At 34.2% G+C, this 21,993-nt stretch overlaps 3 protein-coding genes across 3 annotated transcripts; 2 read left to right on the top strand and 1 right to left on the bottom strand.

The window, feature by feature from the left end:
* Positions 1 to 1,236: 1,236 nt before the first annotated feature.
* On the top strand, positions 1,237 to 3,036 carry LOC132800453 (uncharacterized). The gene is made up of 2 exons (XM_060814126.1): positions 1,237 to 1,399; positions 1,535 to 3,036. Exons 1-2 carry the CDS (start codon positions 1,237 to 1,239, stop codon positions 3,034 to 3,036), a joined length of 1,665 nt encoding a protein of 554 aa, XP_060670109.1.
* A 1,061-nt stretch (positions 3,037 to 4,097) lies between these two features.
* LOC132800452 (uncharacterized) lies at positions 4,098 to 4,715 on the top strand. Its single transcript, XM_060814125.1, has 2 exons — positions 4,098 to 4,232; positions 4,371 to 4,715. Exons 1-2 carry the CDS (start codon positions 4,098 to 4,100, stop codon positions 4,713 to 4,715), a joined length of 480 nt encoding a protein of 159 aa, XP_060670108.1.
* An 8,227-nt stretch (positions 4,716 to 12,942) lies between these two features.
* LOC107432807 (ethylene-responsive transcription factor 3) lies at positions 12,943 to 14,491 on the bottom strand. Its single transcript, XM_016044006.3, has one exon. The coding sequence runs from the start codon at positions 13,941 to 13,943 to the stop codon at positions 13,233 to 13,235; it is 711 nt and encodes a 236-aa protein (XP_015899492.2). The 5' UTR covers positions 13,944 to 14,491; the 3' UTR covers positions 12,943 to 13,232.
* Positions 14,492 to 21,993: the final 7,502 nt, after the last annotated feature.

The following is a 21,993-nucleotide window of genomic DNA, read 5'->3' as shown; positions in this document are numbered from 1 at the left end:
AATCACGTTCCAATGATAAATTAATTCCTTCAAAAGCATCATCAACAAAATATATACAGTTTGGGTTGCAGTTTACTTTGGAAGCAAGCACAATTTTGGAATCGTAGCGTGCCAAAAATATTGCCTTATCATTCAAGCTCTCCACAGCCTCAGCCGTGTTAACATCAAACACCTCAAAGTATTTGGTTTTGCAGCAGTAGTAATGGTTGTTAACATTCTTCTTCTTCTTCTTCTTCTTCTTCTTCTTCTTCTTCTTCATAAAAGCAGTATGACTACTTGTACAACATTCCCATTCCATATACCAAATGATCACCATTAATGGAGATGTTTGCAACAAGTACCTCCAAGTCTGAGTCCAAGCTGGTGCACCGAAGAAACTCAAATCCCCGAAAATATCATGATTTGAACTAGCAATTGCAAAAACATTATTGGGTTTTGAAATAAATCTGACTTCCTCAGGTTTATTATAACCAAGGAGAAGGAACTTGTACAGCAAGCATCCTTCACTGGGAACGACGTAAAGGTAAGTTCTGTCGATCGAAACGTCATCATAAGCGGTTGTATTGATTGTCTTTCTCATGAAGGTAGCATCAATTACATACCAATTACTAGTCACACTACTACGAAACTCATGCGGTGATCTTTTGCCTGGAGAATATTCGCTGTAGCAAAATGCTAGCCTTCTCCCTTTTCCATCGATCAAGACCACCTTTTCATAGACATAGGGTGCTGAGGGATGAGAAGAGATGCAAAACTTTAAAGGAGAGACAAATCCATGCGTTAATGATGCAGCTGCAACATGCCTTATCTTACTCAACCAGTGAATGACTCTTTTGCTGTGTAGTGGTGTTAAAACGATGTGTTTTATTTTCTTTTGTTTTTATCTGCTATGTGGCTATCTTATGTTGTTTTCTTTTGCTGATGTGGCTTTTAATTTCTCCCTGCGTGGTGATATTGCATTTTCATCAAAGCTGATATATAACAGCTCATTTTACTGTAATTGGGCAGAGACCCTTTATTTTTGAAATATTGAAAAGTGAGTTTTCTTTCTTCCATTGTTGTTAGAATGGATGGTTAAGGAATTGGACCAGAGTGAATTATGGACAGGTATAAGACCTGAGATTTACTCCTTGGTGATTCCCTTTTGTGACTTCCTACGTCAAATTGGTATCAGAGCCCATAACCCACAAGTCCTTGGTTTGTCTCTCGAGGTGTTCATGGCCAATTCCGGCAAAAATGCTTCTATCTGCTGTTGCCAAATTAGACCAAAAATTTGATCCACTTTCAACTGAGATTCGACAGCTCTATTCTGTCATTAGCTCCAGTTTTGGGGTGAGTAATGGAGCTGCTAATTCTCATCTTCCTACCCAGTCCGGAGATAGATCTGCAGCAACCCATGGTCAGTAAACACCTGCCCAATTGGTCAATATTCCAGATCCAGACCTTCTAGACTCCCCACCACCCCGACTCCCACGAATCCAACATCGGCATTTTCAAAATGTGCAGCCCCGTGCTCCTCTTCCACTTGATTCAGATTCGAAAGATGAATTGGAAGCCATGGCAATGGGTCGCAGTACTCAACCCACAACTGACAGGTATGCCCGAGACCAAAACGTTTCCAATTATCGTATTAAGTTAGACATACCAAATTTTGATGGGTCTTTGAACATTGAGGATTTTCTTGATTGGTTGCAAACTGTTGAATCGTTCTTTGAATATATGTCAATACCTGAGGAAAAACAAGTCCGATTGGTAGCTTATAAGTTTCATGGAGGTACTTCAGCCTGGTGGGAACAAGTGCAAAACAATCGACGGAAGCAAGGGAATGGTTCAATTCAAACTTGGTCTCGGTTGCGTCGTATGCTATGGGCTCGATTCCTCCTAGCTGATTTTGAACAGATTCTCTACCAACAATACCACCATTGCCAACAAGGTAATCGAACAATCGGAGAATACACTGAAGAATTCTATAGGTTGAGTGCTCGAGTGAATTTGAATGAGAATGAAGGCCAACTTGTTGCTAGATATGTGGCTGGGTTAGTTACTCCAATTCAGGAGAGATTGAAACTTAGCCCTATTTGGAGCCTCAGTGATGCTATTAATTTGGCTTTCAAAGTTGAGAAACAAATTGAGAGAGCAACCTTCAAGAACCCAGTTAAATGGAAGCCACCAAATGAATTTTACCCTTCCAAATTCAAACCCCAATCTTCTCAAATGCCTCCACATAAATCTACACCAGTGGAAAGCTCAAAGAAACCAGTTAGCAAACCACAACAACCATCCACCAAAACCACTAACCCATATGTTCGACCTTATCCTTTGAAATGCTTCAAATTTGGTCAACAAGGGCATAAATCTAATGAGTGTTCACTCCGGAAACAAGTCAACCTAATGGAAAATCAAGAGGATTCGGGAGAAGAATTTGCTACTATAGGAGATGAAACCGAATTGGTAGATGAGGACCAAGGAGAACCAGTAATCTGCATCATACAGAAACTTTTGCTCTCTCCCAAGCATCCCATAGAGCCTCAACGCCATGCTATCTTCAAAACTAAATGCACTATCAATAAAAAGGTGTGTGAGGTGATTATAGATAGCGGAAGCAGTGAGAATATAGTGTCTAAGTCCTTGGTTAAGGTCCTAAAACTTCCCACCATAAGCCACCCAAACCCTTACAAAGTAGGTTGGATTAAAAAGGGGGTAGAAACTAAGGTTATGGAGCTGTGTAAAGTCCCTTTCAGCATAGGGAAGCATTGCGCTGATAAGGTTATTTGTGACCTCGTGGAGATGGACGCTTGCCACATCCTGTTAGGCTGGCTGTGGCAGTTTGATAATTCCATGATGCATGATGGCCAGAAGAAAACTCATTCTTTTCAAGGGAAAGAAAAGAATATCGTTCTACTTCCCTCCAAACCACAACTTGACCACACCTCCCTACCTACACATGGACTTCCACAAGCTCAACCTTCAGACAAGGGACCGATCCTTCTAACCATCTCTGGAAAACATTTTAAGTTACAAACCAAACAGTCATAATTATGTTTTGGTATTATTGTTTCTGTTCAAGCCACGGCCAGTCCTCATATTCCCCCACCGATTCAATAGCTCCTTGATGACTTTGCCACAATCTGTCCAAGTGAGCTTCCCGACTCCCTACCACCCATGAGGGATATTCAGCATGCCATTAACTTGCTCCCAGGAGCAAGACTTCCCAACCTTCCTCACTATCATATGCCACCAAAAGAAGCTCAGAGTTTACAGTAAATGGTCGAAGACTTGCTAAATAAAAATCTCATCTGAGAGAGTCTTAGTCCATCTGCAGTACCTACCTTATTGTTTCAAAGAAAAATGGTGAATGGAGAATGTGTATTGATAGTCCGGCCATCAACAAAATCACTACCAAGTATCGGTTTCCCATTCCCCGCTTAGAAGACATGCTAGACAAGTTGAATGGGGCTCAAGTATTTTCCAAGATAGACCTCCGCAGCGGGTATCACCAAATACGTATCCGACCAGGAGATGAGTGGAAGACTGCATTCAAAACTCCTTCGGGCCTCTATGAGTGGCAACTTTTGCCTTTCGGTTTGTGTAATGCACCAAGCACTTTCATGCGTTTGATGACATAGATTTTGCAGCCCCTCATTGGATTTTGTGTAGTAATATACTTCGACGATATCCTTGTTTACAGCCAGTCCAATGAAGCCCACATTAAGCATGTTAAACATGTATTCATGATTCTTCAGGATAACCACCTGTATCTCAATCTTAAGAAATGCTACTTGATGAATTCGGAGCTCCTTTTGCTGGGATTTATCGTGGGAAAACATGGCATCAAAGCTGATCCATCCAAAGTGGCTGCAATTCATGATTAGAGAACACCGACAACAGCAACTAAAGTTTGAAGCTTTCACGGACTCGCCACCTTCTACCGGTGTTTTGTCAAGAATTTCAGCTCTATCACGGAACCTCTAGTGAATTGCCTAAAGAAAGGAAAGTTCCAATGGGGACCTCTCCAGCAGCAAAGCTTTGCCACTTTAAAAAAGCATCTCACTGAAACCCCTGTGTTAGCACTTCCAGATTTCAACAAAGTCTTCGAAATGGAAACAGATGCATCTTCCACAGGAATTGGAGCTGTTCTTATGCAAGAACAAAGGGCCATCGAATTTTTCAGTGAGAAATTATCCCCTACCCATCAATTGTGGTCCGCGTACAAGCAAGAATTGTATGCAATTGTGAGAGCTTTCAAACATTGGGAACATTACTTAATTCAAAAGGAATTTGTCCTTCACTGTGAGCACCAAGCTTTGCAACATTTCAATTCACAGAAGCATATCAACAAAATGCATATTCGCTGGTCCCAATTCCTTTAGAAATCTCCTTATGCGTTCCACCATAAAGCTGGAAAATACAACAAAGTGGCGGACGCTCTCAGCCGTAAGACATATCTTCTCAATAAATTGCAACTTGAGGTTGTGGTGTTTTCAGCACTAAGGGACCAATATTCAGACGATCCAGATCTCGATCACATTTGGCAAAGATGTTATTTGCAGGAAGCAGCAAGGGATTTCCACATTTATAACCGATATCTTTTTAAAGGTTTGCAGCTTTGTATCCCTCGGAGCTCTCTTCGCCTTCAACTTATTCAAGAACTTCATGGCGATGGCCTAGCTGCTCACACTGGCCAGGACAAAACTATCTCCTTGCTTGAGGAATGATATTTTTGGCCTCACCTGAAACGGGACGTTACCAAATTCGTCCAGCATTATGCCATATGTCAAACTGCCAAAGGACACCAGCAAAACACGGGCTTCTACACTCCTCTTCCTGTCCCTGCTAACATTTGGGAGGATGTTTCCTTTGACTTTGTGCTCCGCCTTCCCCTTTCACAGTGCAAGGTTGACTCTATTCTGGTTGTTGCCGATCAATAGTCGAAGATGGCTCACTTCCTTCCTTGTAAGAAAGCTGCTGATGCTTCCTATGTGGCCAACTTGTTCTTTCGTGAGATTGTGCGATCACATGGTATTCCCAAGTCCCTTACCTCTAACAGGGATGTTAAATTCCTAAACCATTTTTGGAAAAGTCTGTGCTGCGAGTTCAACACTGTTCTTCAATTCAACAGCACCTATCATCCTCAAACCAATGGCCAAACGGAAGTTATGAACCGCACACTAGGATCCATGCTTCGAAGCCGTGCTGGGGACTCCCCAAAATACTAGGATACTTATTTGCCTCAAGCCGAGTTTGCTTACAACAACATGTAAAACCACTCCACTAGATTTAGTCCTATTGCTATAGTCTGTACTAAACCCCCAAATCATATCGTGGATCTTGTTATCACTTCTTTCCCTCCTCACAAAGCAGCTGAAACAATGGCACAGAGAATCCAAGCTATTCATGCCCAGGTGACACAAAATTTGCATAAGTCTAATGCTCATTATAAAACAGTTGCTGACCTTCATCGTTGTTTCAAATCTTTTGACGTTGGTGATCGTGTTACGGTCCATCTTTGTAAGGAATGCTTTCCAACTGGAACTTATAACAAGCTGCAAGCTAAAAAGATTGGACCTTGCCATATCTTAAAGAAATTGGGAAATAATGCCTATCAACTTGAGCTCCTTTCACATCTAAAAATCTCTAACACTTTCAATGTTGCAGACATCTTTGAGTATTATCCTCCTGATGCTATTGCTTATTCTCCCTCTTCCTCGCTCGAGGTCGAGCTCTCTCACAATGGGAGGAAATGATGCAGCTGCAACATGCCTTGTCTTTGGCAACCAATGAACGACTCTTTTACTGTGTAGTGGTGTTAAAACGTTGTGTTCTATTTTCTTTTGTTTTTATCTGCTTATGTGGCTATCTTAAGTTGTTTTCTTTTGCTGATGTGGCTTTTAATTTCTCCCTGCATGGTGATATTGCATTTTCATCAAAGCTGATATATAACAGCTCATTTTGCTATAACTGGGCAGAGACCCTTTATTTTTTAAATATTGAAAAGTGATTTTTCTTTCTTCCATTGCTGTTAGAATGGATGGTTGAGGAATTGGACCAGAGTGAATTCTAGATAGGTATAAGACCTGAGATTTACTCCTTGGTGATTCCTTTTTGTGACTTCCTACGTTAGGTAGATTATCTGGTAGATCGATTTCCATACCATCCTTGAAGCAATGAAAGATATGAAGATTGTATGGCAAAACTTCTCCTTTGTTGGTTGAACAGTATTTGAGTAGCCATGGTCCACTGCTATATTGAAAATATTGATCATCATCAGGGACTTTTAGTCTATAAACCTCGGATGTGAGATGCCTGTACTCATAACCATGACAGTTACTATATTAGCCATCGAACAGCGTTGGTGTTTTGAGGATTGAAAAATATTGGTGTTTGTGATATTCCATGTTTATGCAGATCACATGCTTCCATCACTTGCAAATGTCACGGAAGCGTAAGAGGTCGACTAGATTAAACTTTTTCGACATGAAAATATGCTCCAGAACATCATCAGGGAGATCAGACCAAGACGACTGAACAATTTGCATTGGTAGTACTATCGGTTTCGGTACTTGTAGTTAATGCACCAACCTATAGGTAGCTACTCCTGCTTTTTCTTTCTTCTTCTTCTTTTTCTTCTCCTTGTTTTCTTTTGCATGATATTGCCAGCTTTCAAAGCCTGTGACACCCTTAACCTGCTTGCTTGATGTCGCCCATTGCTCGTGCTATTGTTGTAAACATATCTTGAAATAAATTGTACAATACCATCAAGAATTTTAATGAGCTTTTTCTATTTCTATTATAATTTCTGCTTAATATCACAGAGAAGTATAAAACTATAAATAGATACAAGAAACTTTACAATCAAGGAAAATACTTGCCTTGGAAGAAAAAATAAAAAATAAAAAAGTTAACCCTTATTGACAGCTAATTAAATTCCAGTAGTAATTATCATTTATTGTTACAAATATTATTAAAAATAAATAAATAAAGTAATAAAGTAATAATAAACTTTGTCCTGATCCTACATCCTAGGAATCACAAATATTGCCTATTATATGCCTTCCATCAATAGAATTCTTCTTATGGTAGCAACAGGATTAATCTTGTGATTGATTTTGGCTTAATCACACATTTCTAGGCCTATAGTCATACCATTTGTGGATGCTTATCACACCATATTGTAGGTTTTTTGCCTATTTGGAGTTTTTTTTTTTTTTTTTTTTGGGTCGATTATATGATTTGGGGAAAGCTGGACTGCGTATTGGAAAACCTGTTAATACATTCCAACAATTTCCTAAAATCAATTCACTTTCACTCTCATTTTGTTACAGGACTTTTTTTATTTTTTGATAAATATATTTGCATTAAATTTTGTCATAGGACTTGGATCCCCTCCATATATGATGTATCCAATAAGCTAGAAGGCATGAGGTAAGAAAAAAATATAGGATTATATATTTATTAATTTTTAATTAAAAAAAAAAGGGAAAATATAAGGTAGTGCCACCACCGCCCTCTAATTTAGATTGTAGATAAGGTCAAACAATAAAAACAAATATGATAAATCAGAAAAGGATGATAAAGGAGATTTTTTCCCCCTTTTTTTTTTTTGGGGTAATACAGATGATAAGGAAAATGTAGGTGATGAAGAAGAAACATGATAAACCTTTTTTTTTGTTTGGCTGAAGAGCATGATAAACCTTATCTGCTTAGACGTTGAACAGCATGATATTTATGATCATTTTTTTAAATAATCTTTTCTGATGATCATCCTTGAAGATTTTTTTTTAAAAAAAAAATAATCAACGGTATATAAATGCATATCTAGCAAAAATATACGAAGGGAAAATAAAATAAGATAAATACTGGACCATCTATTTTTACATGATATTTTTATAAATTTTTTATATATGTAATAAATTAAAAAATTAAATTATATCAATTATTTTAAAATCATATCAATCAATTTTTGCCACATATTAAAAATTTGTAAAAAAACCATAAAAAATAGATGGTCTAAAAATCACATGATTGTTTTCTAACAAATTGTTTTTGATAGTACGTTGCCCAATAAGATTCATAGAATCAAAATTCAAATTTTCGGTATTGGTGAAAATATCGAAGATTTCAGAATATAAAAATGTCTATGGAAATATCAAAAAGTATCGAATATAGATAAAAATTCACAAAAAATGATGAAAATTATTTTGAAAGATGAAAATTTTTGTTGAAACTTTAGTATTAACTTATTTAAACAATCAATTATCAAATTAATTACAAAAATTACAAAAATATTGAAAAGATATTATGTGAAGTCCCACATCAGTTGGAAAAGGGAGCATGGCTTATAAGCGTGTGGATACATTTTCCTTGTGGATGCGTTTTGACAAAACAGTGCGAGTTGGGCTTAAAGCAAACAATATCCACATGCAGATAGTCTGGACTATTACAGATGGTATCAGAGCCAGTATCCGGATCGGTGTGCCAGCGACGTTTTTGACAAAACAGTGCGGGCTGAGCCCAAAGCGGACAATATCCATATACGGGTGGTCTGGGCTGTTACATATTATAATTTTCTTAATCAATTTAATTTATAGTAAACAGTAGCGATCATAAATAAACTATTATTGATAAAAATATGGAAAAAAAAAGTATATATTTTATAAATTATTCATTAATTAAGATAAAATAATCATTAAAATAATTCATTAATATCATCTCAATACTCATAAAACTCTTAAATAATAGAAAATTGTTAATATCTTTCTCGTTTTCATTTTGAGATGTTAAATGTAAAAAATAATTATTAAAAGATATATTTTTTTAATAATTTTTCATATTATTATTAATATATCAATCATAAAAATCTTGTATTAAATATAATTGTCTTTAATGTTCAGTATAATATATTCTATCATTTTTTTATTTTTATTTGCTTAATGTTATCAATTTAAATTCTATTAATATTAATTCTATATAATATTATATTTCCATATTATTATTATTTTTCATTCTTATATAATTAATTATTAACTTGTAATTATAGGATTCTAACGAATACATCTTATACAAAATGCTAGCAAGTATATATATATTTTATCAATGAATAGAACTTATTAAAGTTATTAAATTTAAAATACTTCATTTTATTTATATCATTAAATATTTAAAAAAATAATTATAAGGTTTTAAAAATACCATCACTAAAGTTAATTTGATAAAATAATTTACTAAATATCAATAATATTTTTGAATTTTTCATTAAAAAAATTTTTAAAAATTTCAGATATTTTCAAAATTTCCATAGTAATTTTCGAAATTTCAATGGATATTATAGATTTTTCAACCAAATTGTTAAGGATTTAATTAGATATTTTAACAGAAATTTTCATGGAAATAATTGATGAAATTTTTAAAATTTCGATAGATATTATGGAAATTCTACATGTTTCCATTTATAATCTAAATTTTATTTCTATCCTTTAACCAATGAAAATTTTGAGAAAATTTTTTATATTTTAAATCTTGGATAGAACTTAAAAAATAAAAATAAATAAATAAATAAATAAATAAAAATAAAAACAATCGACTGGTATATATGCACAGTGAATTTACTCAGGAAGATAGAAAATTGGCATCCCAAATTCTGCAAACAAACTATACAAATAATGCATTTTCTTTTTAACTACTTCTCCATTTAAAGAATCCGACAAAATTAAAATTAATCAATATATCATTTGCAGAAATTTTTCATGTAACCAAGAAATTAAAGAAAAGTTCATGCCGCACCCAAATAGTTATATAAGAAATTGTTTTCATAAATACAGCTAAAAGGAAAAGATAAATAAATAAGAAAAAAAAAATCGTCCCTCGTCCAGGCTAATATATGTTGTTGAAAAGAAAAACAAAAACCATAAACATAGATATATAACTTGAAAACCCTCGAAATAAACAATAACAGCATATATAATTATTTATCATTAATGGACCCACGGCCAATCGGCTGTCTAGCTAGCTCTTGTGTTTGTATTTTTATGCATTATTGGTATGAAATTCTTTAATGGCGCAGTAATTTCTTGCAGTTATGAAAAGAGTACACTTGCAACCCGCTAGAAGAAACCGGTTGAATGGAGCACTGGTAAAACAGCAAACGTTTTGTGTCACCATGTCATATGCACCATAATCACATTTCGAATTTCCAATTCTTTCAACATCATCACAATCATCATCATCATCATCATCATTAGCATCATCAGCAAAATATATGTAGCTCGGACAAAAATCTACTATTGAAGCAACTATATATTTGGAATCGTTCCTTGCCAAGAATATTGACTTGTCACCCAAGCACTCGACCATCTTGCCAGTCCTAACATTGAACACCTCGAAATACGTGGTAGTTTTGCATAAATTTTTATCATGCCCTGATGATGAACCTTCCCATTCTAGATGCCTAATCACCATCAACGGATCAGAATCAACATGAGAATCAATGGGTTGCACCAAGTAACTACGAGTAGTGGAACTGATCGATTCTCCAAAAATATTTAAACGTGTTGTTATTCCACAACTGGTGCTGGGAATCGAAGGAAATTTGATTTTCTGCTTCTTAACATGAAGCATATCAGGTAACGGATACTCGATCTCAAAAACGTGTACCAAAAATCCTCCATTCTCAGCAACATAGAGGTTGTTCTTGTACATCATAACGTCGTCGAGAGAGGCAATCTCTTTATCATCACTACTATGAAACATATGCCAAGGGGAATTCATCATAGGCCAGCAATAAGCAATTCTTTTGCTTTTTCCATCAAAGAGAAAAACTATGGTTTTTGAGCTAATCAAATCACCATCACCACCATTGCTAACATTACCAAAATTTGTTGAGATGAGAAACTTGAAAGGAAATACAAACCCATTGGGTATATGATCCGGGAGATTGATTTCTACATCTTTGAAACAATGGAAAATTCGGAGAAAGCAAGAGAAAGTCTTGCACATACATTTGAGCAACCAAGGTCCACTGCTGTATACGCAAAACCATCCTCTGTGCCTTTGAGGTAAGTTTATCATATAAACCTCCTTTTCCACATGGTTATAATGTTCACAATAGTATTTGTAATTGTAAGAGTAATCCATGGTTTTTTTAATCACAGATCTCCATGACATGCAAACTTGGCTGCAATGTACGAGATCCATAGAATTGATTTCTTCAGATCTGAAAATATTCTCCAGAACGTCATCAGGGAGGTTGGACCAACATCTTACCATACCACAATTATTATGCTGCATGGCTTTTTGCACTGACCCTTTTGTTTCCTCTTCTTTTCCTTTGGTTTCGGACATTTTAGCTTTTGAGAACTATGTTTTCCTTAAATAGCCTTCAGAAACTATGGTCTCCTTAGGTTGCTGGTGTTTATGGCGTTAAGGAAGAGATCAAACCCTAAAAGAACAAAATTGATTTAAATTTTATTAAAATAAATAAATAAAAGGAGTTTCATGTAATTTTATGTAAAAACGCTGAGTAAAAAGAGAAAATTTTGTTATGTGGAAAAAAAAGCACTCTTTGGAATGTGACCCATAACCATAAAACGGTAACCAATCACTTGGACCCAGTTTGAACAAGGCCCAAGGCCCAACTAAAATTCTGATGGTTGATAGCTCGAAGCTTCTTAAATCCTTCCCCACCTTAAAAATAATTAGGGGCTGCTAGGAGCAGCTGTTTAGCTTCTTAAAAATCAACTTTTAGGTTTCTTAGTAAGAGCTTTCTAAGAATTACTCTTTACTAGTTTTGCTTAGGGCCAGTTTCATAAACTTCGTTTGAAGTTTGATTTAAATACAAATTAATTCTTCTAATATTAAAAATATAATCAATTTTTTCTTAAATTTAAAAAAAAAATTATTTTATTTACATCTTTGAAATAATACTAATCACACCTCATTTAGTGATTCTGGTTGTAATTTTCAAATTATAAAAAAATTATATTGTAATTAATACAAACATTATAGTTCCAAATGTAATATTCTCTTTTGGTTGGAATCTATTCTATCCAAACAAAATCAGAAATAGCTCTTCAGAAGCTATGCTAAGCATAATATTAACAAGCCATTCCATGTGTTACCCCAACACTCAACCAAACAACCATAAACTAGTTTCAATATTGCCCAAAGCTTATAAATTGTTTTGGATGTAAGGGTAACATAGTGTAATCGTAGTTTAAAAGTTCTCTATAAGAAAAGGGAAGGGAAACAAAATCAAAATGAAGAATCTTCCTAGCTTAGAGCAAGGTCACACTCAGAACAGTAGAATAGAATAATATTAAGAGAGAGAAGCACGTCCGTGGTCTATTTCGGAGTTGGTTCCATTCCATGTTCAAAACAGGGATGCAAAATATATGTATATTCTATTATACATATCACCATTGGCCTCCACTTCTACTAGAATCACAATTCACCAAAAGCAAATTACAGAGTGACACAGAATACAGACCATACAGCCTAAACAAAATCATCCAACTTCAACACCACTAACTCATTGGTTCCCTCTGGCCTATACATTAGCCATACCATCTTTCAATCATCAAAGCCCCTTTTCTATTCACCAAAAAATAAATAAATAAAGATATCAAAGTCCCTTTTTTAATTTCTAAACCTAAACAAAATTATATACCAACTTCTTTAGGTTGTTCGGTTCCCGGGAATTACATTTAAGATGGGATTTCTTCAATACAACAAATTAGAAAAAATATAAATAAATAAGATAAATGTAATTACAAATGGGTTCTATGGTTTGAAGGGGAACAATGTATTTATACTTGACAATAAACAAAATAGAAAATGGTTCAAGCAAAGAGGGATTTTGTAGATCTTAATTTTCTATGAGCAGCAATTTACAAAGAACTTTTTCTAAGAAAATTTTTATGAGAATGGCTTGGTAAATGGGCTAATGTGAGTGAGAAACCCAGATAAGATTAGATAGCATGATAACATATTAATCCTGCTACACATTACAACAACAACATCATCCTCATAATATTTCCTTTAAAAAAAAAAAAAAAGTAATTTCTCTTCAAACAACATTTCATAAGATCATTTTTTTTTTTTTTTTGTTTTCATAATCTTATCTGATAAATTTTTTTTTCTCTTTTTTTTCCGCATAATAATATTTCGAAAAAAGAGACAAATTAAAAAGAAAAAAGAAAAGATTTTGAATCATTGATCATCATGATCATCATCATAAATCAGAGGCATAGAGCCGTACAGTGTAGATCGTGCCCATCAGCGGCGAAGTCAACCTCATCGACAGGCGGAAAATTGAGATCAAAAGGCAGAGGCTTACGACAAGCCGAGGACGACACGATATCTCCATTGTCGTCGTCGACGACCGAAGACGACGAATCGCAGTCGCTATGGCAATCCTCAGGCATCACAGGCGGCGTACGAGGATATCGCCGCCGTGAAGAAACGGCAGGAGCGATCGTCGTCGCCGTAGAAGTAGGAGGCGGTCTGGGCCCACTGAACGACTCGACGGTGCTGCTCAAGCTGCTGGATGTGGGTCTCTGAGGGTCAACCGGATGCTCCTGAAACCCACCGGGACCGTAAAGCCGGTGATCTGCGAAGGGATCGCTGGGATTCTGGTAACAAAAAGGCGGAGAGAGCGAGTAAGCCATCGGGAAATTGGTCTTGGCTTTGGCTCCACGTAGAGATCGAGCCGCCGCGTCGTAGGCTCGAGCGGCGTCTTCCGCTGAGTCGAAGGTACCGAGCCAGACCCGAGTCTTTTTCCACGGGTCTCTGATCTCCGCTGCGAATCTACCCCACGGTCTCTTCCTTACGCCTCTGTATCTAACCTCTTTAGCCATATTTCTCGTCGCCGATCCGTTGTTGACCTCCACCGGCGGCGCAGCCGCCGCCACCACCGGTCTGGCTGCTCCTGCTCCTCTCCCTCTCCTCATGACACCACCACCCAAAAAATCCCAAGAAAAAAAAAATTGAAGGGAGAAAAAAAAAAAAAAAAAAAAAAAAACTTAGCAGCGCTAAGTCAATTACTGCTTGTTTTCATAAAAATCGAACAGAAAAGGTCTAAACCAAAAAACCCAGAAAACAAAGCAAAAAAAAAATAATTCCCAGAAAAAATATGAGGGAAAAGATTAAGAGGGTTTTGCGAATGGAAGAAGAAGGTGCAGAGAGAGATAGAGAGAGAGATAGAGAAGGAAAGAGAGAGAAAGAGAGAAGGGAAAGAAGGAAGGAGGTCTGGGTGGGAGTAGGGGAGAACCGGATGGGTATGGCACCAACACCACCTTCTCTTCAAGGCAATGATAATATTAATAACTAAAATATTTTTATTTTATTTATTTTATTTATTTATTTATTTATTTTTATTTTGGTTCTGAGTTCTCTGGCTGTAATGTAATGGCTTTTCTTTCTTTTGCTTCTTTCTTTCTTTCTTTCTTTCCTCCTTCCTTTCTCGATTTCTCTACCTTCTCTCGCCCCCACAAACCGACTCAGACTCGATTGCTGCTCTTTTATTTTTTTATTTTTTATTTTTTAGTAAAAAATTAATAATAAAATCATATTATATGTGTTAAATGACAATGTGGTCCTTGACTTTTCCGAAATGTCCCTTAGTAAATGTCTCCGAGTGAAGGTTAAGTAATATGATTTTATTTTTATTTTTTTCTTTTTCTTTTTTGAAATTTGCATTTTTGCTTTTTATGGTGAAGTCTCTATCAATGGCTTTGTGTATGTATGGGTTTTGGTTTTTAAGTAATTTGATGAAAGGTACGGCTTTCAGGGTGCCTAATTTTGTGTAGGTTTGTAATGATTTGTACTGATTCAATCTAACTTTTCTCTAAATTCTTTCTTTAAATAATGCTTTTTTTTTTCTTCTTTTCGGAAAAAAAAAAAAAAAATTCATGCTTTCTTTTCTCATGCTTAAAAGATATATTTTGATTCCCTATTTGTTTTCAACGATTTCGGCCAAGCTTGCCTTTAAACATGACCGTAATGGTGGTGAATCTAATTTGCATTTTCACATTTCTAGTTTGATTAGGAGAGCATAATTATTATGCTATTTTTTTTTATTCTTCTTACTTCCTCTTCATGGGATTTTTTTTTTTTTTTTTCGGTTATAGACTTTGTTTTGGTCAATTATCTCCCTTTTATATATTAATTTCTTTTCTCGTTTTGATTATTTATATATATAGAATCGTTTATTTTGGAAAATGATTGTTCATGGAAACAGTCTATTGAGTGAGTAAGATGAACACCTTTTAATAATGTCCATATCATATTAGCATATCTTTCAACATAAGCTGATCAATTTTGTACAAACAATATTTTTTTGGTAATAAGATGTATGTTATTATCAATCCCTTGTAAAGAAAAAATTATTTGATTTTTTTTTTTTTTCAATGAGCATCGATGAATAGAGTAATTCTTGCTCATACAAAAATGAATCCAAGCGAAAACTTCATGTACGTTCATAAGTAGTACTCGGTTTTTGTCTTGACCTATGATGCGTGAAGATTTCTACACTGCCACATGGTGCCATGAGTATCTATTGGAGACAAGCATTAATGTCTTTATGTAGTACGTAGTAGTGTGAGTTGGGTTTGCTATTCTCTGCTTCTCAATGGTAACATTTGTGGGTCCATTTCTCCGGATAGAGGGCTTCACCAAGGAGACCCCCTTATCTCCTTTCCTCTTCATTCTTTGTTCTGAATTCGTTTCAAGACTTTGAGCAAGAAGATGTGGAGGTCAACAATAATCTGAGAAAGTATTCTCTCTGGCCAGGGGCAGCAAACGTGGATAAAATCCTGTATGTTATTCTCCAGGAACACTAACAGGAAGTATAAAAGAGTTAATTAAAAGTGTATTGAGATGGATTTGGAGGCTATGCATTAAAGTAACTCCCTTCCTTTTTCTGTAGGGAACAAATCGAAGGAATTTTTTAAAAGTCAAAGGAGATGGTGAGATGCAGACTTGAAGGCTGGAACAAGCAGTTGCTCTTGAAGGCGGGACGGAAAAGGTTACTCTTTTGAAATTGGTAGTCCAAGCTATTCCTGTGAATTCTAAATCAAGTTACCCCAAGGTGTGTGCGTGTTGAGCTTGATGGTCTCGCAAGAAAATTTTGGTGGTAGTTATCTTGCTTTAAAGGCTTGGAATGACATTTGCAAACCCAAGCCTTAGAAAGTTCAGAGATATTATAATCTATCTCAGCTGGCTAAATTGGCTTGGAAGTTGGCTAATGGTACAAGATAAGTTGTGAGCCAATGTTCTGAGAGCCAAATATCTTCATGGAAAGTCATTTTTTCAACATTCTCAGTTTGGAAAGGAATTTTGGGTGCCAGAAATCTTATAAGAAATGGATCTTGTTTCAAAATAGAGGATAAAACAACCATTGGGAGTGGATGCGAAGCAATGGGGAAGGGGGGTTTTGGAACTTGGATCGAGATGCCTTTTCTAGTGGGTGGTGGAATTAGGATTTAATTAGAATGCTTTCCACTCCAACTCCTGCCAAGGCGGAGTCAGATTTTCATATTTTCAACGAGTGCCACGGAGTGAGACTATTAGCTTTCGCTGGTAAACGGGGATGCAAGATTGAACTTTTGGCTGTTTCTGATATAAAGGAGATGGTGGAGTATTGTATTGAGCCAAAAAACCTGTGCTAGGTTTTTGTCTGTTTTCTTAGTTGGAATCTTAGAAATGAATAGATTTTCAAAAGCTCTAGCTTCTCGCAGTTGACAGTTTGGTAGAAGAGTATATGGAAGCATCTGTCCAGTTAAAGAAGCGATATCTTGGATGTTTATGCCTCTGATTTGCTTGGGCTTAGCCTTAGGCTGTAATCCTCTGTTGTGAAGGCTTTTTGTGCTTAAGCAAGGAATTATTCACCAAAAAAATATAATAATAATAAAAAATAATTGTTATTTTCCCCTCATATATGAAAGTTTCTACATTGCAATGTGAGTATTTATTAAAGTCAATTAGAAGCATATTTCTCTATTATCTACAATAATTATCCATAACGCGTGAAGATTTCTTTTCTTCTCTTTTTTTTTTTGTTTTATTTTATTTTATTTTATTTTATTTTTTGCCCTTTTTCATATGACAATGGGAGTATTTTTTTATCAATCATAAACATGTTCATATTTTAAACATGTTCATATTTAAAAAATAAACTTCATCTCATAAGTGGAAAGTTTTATCTTTTATAAACATATAGAGCTTGTACTTTCTTGTGAGTATAAAGAATATATTATACCCACTTGTGAGTATAAAGAATATAGTGCTCCTTTTGTACTGAAAATTTGCTATTTACATACTATCCGTAAAAGATTATACACTATCACATGACAATTTGAGCATTTAGAATGTCAATTATAACTATGTTAAAATTCCATGTCCTTTTATATTGAGCTTTTCCTGACTACAAGTCTTTGACATATTTGCAAGCATGAGTGTAGAACTCTTGTAAATACTCAAAATTTTGCTATTTACCTTATTACAAGGTGTGAAGATTTCTATATTACTATGTGGCATTTTGTTATTTAATTGAATCTACCATAAACATTAAACAGAGCAAAAAAATAAAAAATAAAAAATAAACATCAAACATTAAACATATTTATTTATATATTTGGGTCTATTAAACACATCCTTATTAAACGCTTCCTCTACTTGGATAGTGTATTTCCTTACCCTTAAAGAAGCAAATAAATCGTTGGCAACCATAATCGCGCTTGCCCCAAATTTTAATTTGGTCAGTTTGGTTTGTCTGTAAATAGACGTACAATTAATGTTAATAAATGCCAGATTTTTTTTTATTTCTTTTAAACCATATATATAAACCAATCAATATATATGATATACCTTTTTTTTTATATAGAATATATTCGTTCAAAAAAAGGAAGTGCATATATTAATTTATTTTGCACAATTATATTAAAATTTGCTCCATACCTGGACTTATATTTTGTAGCAAAAAATAAAATTCCATTGCATAAAGAAAAATAATAATAAAATAAAAGGACAAAAAGCGAATTAAACATACAATTTATATATATATATATTGGGGATGCGAATTAAATATGCGTAATCATATTAAAATTAATGCGTCATTAACACCCATATATGAAGTCATAAGCTTCCCTATTTCATTACATAAGCATTTTAGCAAAACGTTGATTTTCCACGTGGTGCAAAACGTAAATTGCCAAGAGACCCACCGCTGCAATAAGAGTTTGAACCCAATTTTTTTGGTCAATGCGAAATACGTGTCAAACTTATTAACTATATAAGCAAATAGTAGTAGTACACCAAATTAACTTGCAGGCCTTGGGGATATTTATATTTCCTTTTGAAAAAAATGTATGTATATATATATATATATAATCCTTAAAATAATGTTTAGAGTGAATAATTTTCCAGTAGAATAAATTGTACATACTTGATGGATTTGTTTATATGAAAAGCATATACATGAGAAAAAGTTAAGTGAACCGAATAGCAAAAGGAAAAGATGTTATAGCAAAAAAATTGAAATCCCATTCACAATTAGTGGCGCAAGTTTGGATCACAAAATTGAAATCTCATTGACAATTCTATAGTCAAAAAAAAAAAAAAAAAGAGAATTAAAAAAATTTTGTAATTCTTGACTGATTTGTTTCACACGATGGAAAAATATTTTTTTCCTTTTTCTTTTTCTATTTTTTGGCTGCCGAAAACACATTTTGGAAAATTCTCTTGCATATCCATATGACCAATTTATATAATATATGTGGAATATTATGAACATACATTTAAATATGATTTTTCTTTTTGGGCATGTTGACCCATTTAACATGTATTTTCTTTTTTTGGGTGAAAGCTCGAATGCCATGTAAGTTTAGCCTTGCGGCCAAGGAGTTGAATGGGTCTATAAACAAATATTATAATGAAAAATAACGAATTTAATTATATGGTTAGGCCATTTTAGCATATAGAAATAAAATTATGAACTAAAATATAGCACCCGAGTATAAAAGGAAAATAGAAAGAAGTTCTTGAAAATATTAATAATAATAAAAAAAAAACCATCTTTGAAGGTATAATTGTTGGTTTTATTTGGAAAAATAAATAGGTACAACAACCGTCCATGATGGCTCAAAATGCACACTTTTGTTGGGAGGATTAAGAAAACCCAATGATATGGTGCAAAACAAAGAAAAAAATGTGAATGGTGGTGAGGCACTACTTTACAGCTGTTTGAGGCCTATGAATGCTTGATAAATTACCTGAGTTATTATTATTATTATTATTATTTAAAAAGATTGGGTAATGTTTGATCAAAGAGCTATAATAATGCTTGATTTAGGGTTGAACTATTTTAGAAGAAAACAGAAACTTGAATAGACATTTGTGGCCTCCCAATCATCATATATGCCAATTAATTACCTCTCTTAAAAAGTCTATTACCCAAGATTATTATTACATTCCAATGGGATAAAAAGAATTGTAACTCCTCTTTTAATATTAATTAAAAAATTAACTTTATAAGAGAAACATTAATATCCAAAAAAATAAATAAAAACATGAATTATGGATGTTCAAATTTATAAAGACTCTAGGACCCAATATTGCTATTTAAGAGCCATTTTAATTAATTCAAAGAAACAATGATTCCGATTCCTTAACTACAGTTGACCTAACTAATTTCAGAACAGATGCAATGAATTAAAAGCAAACCAAAATTATTTATTTTATATGGGAAAATAGATAATAATGACCATCAACCTTTTATTTTTGACAATTAATGACCATCAACCTTTTTCTTAATTCCAACCTATGTATAAGCAAAAACATAAATTCAAAAATAGCCTAAATATAGGCGTAAATATAAAACTAACACACACACACACACCAAAAAAAAAAAAAAAAACGTTATGGCTTATAAAAATGTTAACATTTTCTGGAATTAATTTTCAAATTAAAAGCAGTGTATTCATATAGGAACAACTCAATACTTTTCTCATTTATCAAAAAAAAAAAAAAACACTCAATACTTTTCGCTTACCATGATACTGAATTTAATTAATGACCATCAACCTTTTTCTTAATTCCAACCTATGTATAAGCAAGAACATAAATTCAAAAATAGCCTAAATATTGGCGTAAATATATATATAAAAAAAAACAAAAAAAAACAAAAAACGTTATGGCTTATAAAAATGTTAACATTTTCTGGAATTAATTTTCAAATTAAAAGTAGTGTATTCATACAGGAACAACTCAATACTTTTCTCTTACCATGATACTGAATTTAAATCTCTACATCTCTAATAATAATAATAATAAAATCAAAATAGTATCAGTTTGAATTAATCAGCTAGTAACCTATTTCAAGGTTTTTTTTTTTTTTTTAAGATAAACTTATTCCAAAGTTAAAAAGTTAATAATCCTCTCTTTCAAAAAAAGAAAAGTTACTAACACCATCTTTTATTTTATGGGTTTATTCTTAAATATTTTTCAATTTTCTTTTATCAAAGAATTAAAATATAGTATCCTTATCATCCAATTAATACTCCATATTCTTCTCCCTTTTTTTTTTTTGAAAAAAAAAAAAAAAAACTTTAAAGAAAAGAAAAGAAAATGATATTGATATTCACTATTAAAGGATAAAAATGTCATGAACCCCACGAGGTATACCCCTCAAAGCAAACCCAGATCTTATTGACCATGCCCTGTTGGGTGGGCCCCCACAATACCTGACCCACCAGCCATAGTCCAGACCAGACCTCCTCAGACCCACTCTGACCCCACCCACTCATCATCCCTCCCCTAACCCCTAGATTTCAAACCCACTCCAACTCTCTCCCTCCACCTCCTTGTGGGGCCCATCCCTTCTGGGCACGTCATCTCTTCACCCCAACTTTACATTCCAAAACCCAATTTTTTTTTTTTTTTCTTTAAAAGGTTCAATTGTATTTTGATTTTGATACTATTTTTATTCAATTATGATTTTCAATTTTAATTTTGTTTTCAGTGAAGGACAAAAGATAGTAAAGACTAACAAGATTGACAGTAAGAATATTTATTATTAAAAAAATTTTGTCAAAATAAATAGGTCATTATGAAATTTAATATAAAATGTGAGGTCCAAAAATACAACTAGATGTGGAATCTCATAATTTAAATTTGTTAGTCCAATAAATTGGTGCCGAATTACTAAAAGTTATAAAAGCATAATTTTACATTTGGGTGCTTATTTTATCAATATAAAAATTTTAATTTAAATAAAAAGTTTAAATTAAAGAAATAAAAATAAATAGCCCATTTTAAAAGTGACAAGAAAATATAGAGCTTAAAAGTATAATTAATAATAAAAAGAGAGAGAGAGAGAGAGAGAGAGTTTTGGGGAAACCGGGAATAGGCTGTAAGAAGGTGAAAGCGAACCGGGAACTGAGTGGACAAAAATGCAGAATCAAAGGGCCGTCTCTCCTCTCTGACCCGAACTCGTGACTCGAGGCTCTCCTTCGCGTCACGCTATCCGACAGCTGGTGCTGCCTTTTAGACGGCGTCATTCAATAGATGTCAACCACGTGTCACCTTCACACTGTTTTTGTCCTTTTTCTTTTTTTTTGAAAATTCCGATTTTGACCGGTTTGGTATATGTGTGCTCAAGTGCAAGTGCAAGTGTGAAACGTGAACGCGTGTATGGATGTGAATGTGAATGTGAATGTGAATGTGAATGTGAATGAATTATTTTTTAATTTCCCGATTTATTATTTAATGTATTTAATGTAGTTAAATTATTTTGAAGGTTTTTATAGTTGGTGGCGTGGAAAGCAACTGGAAGACCGCGTTGCTATACGGTATAGCGGAATGAGCGGGAGGTGGGCGTTGCCCTGTGGGCCCACATTTATGAGTTCGGCTTGTGTCCGGTGTATAGTCAGGATAAGCTTATCGATATGACCAGTAACCCTTTGCCATGTCACCATCTCCACACCAGCAATTTCCCATTCTCCC

Source organism: Ziziphus jujuba, chromosome 1 (assembly GCF_031755915.1).
Source record: "Ziziphus jujuba cultivar Dongzao chromosome 1, ASM3175591v1".
NCBI classification, from domain to species: domain Eukaryota; kingdom Viridiplantae; phylum Streptophyta; class Magnoliopsida; order Rosales; family Rhamnaceae; genus Ziziphus; species Ziziphus jujuba.
Note: the sequence above shows the minus strand (reverse complement) of the source record. Positions and strands in the feature narration are given on the sequence as shown.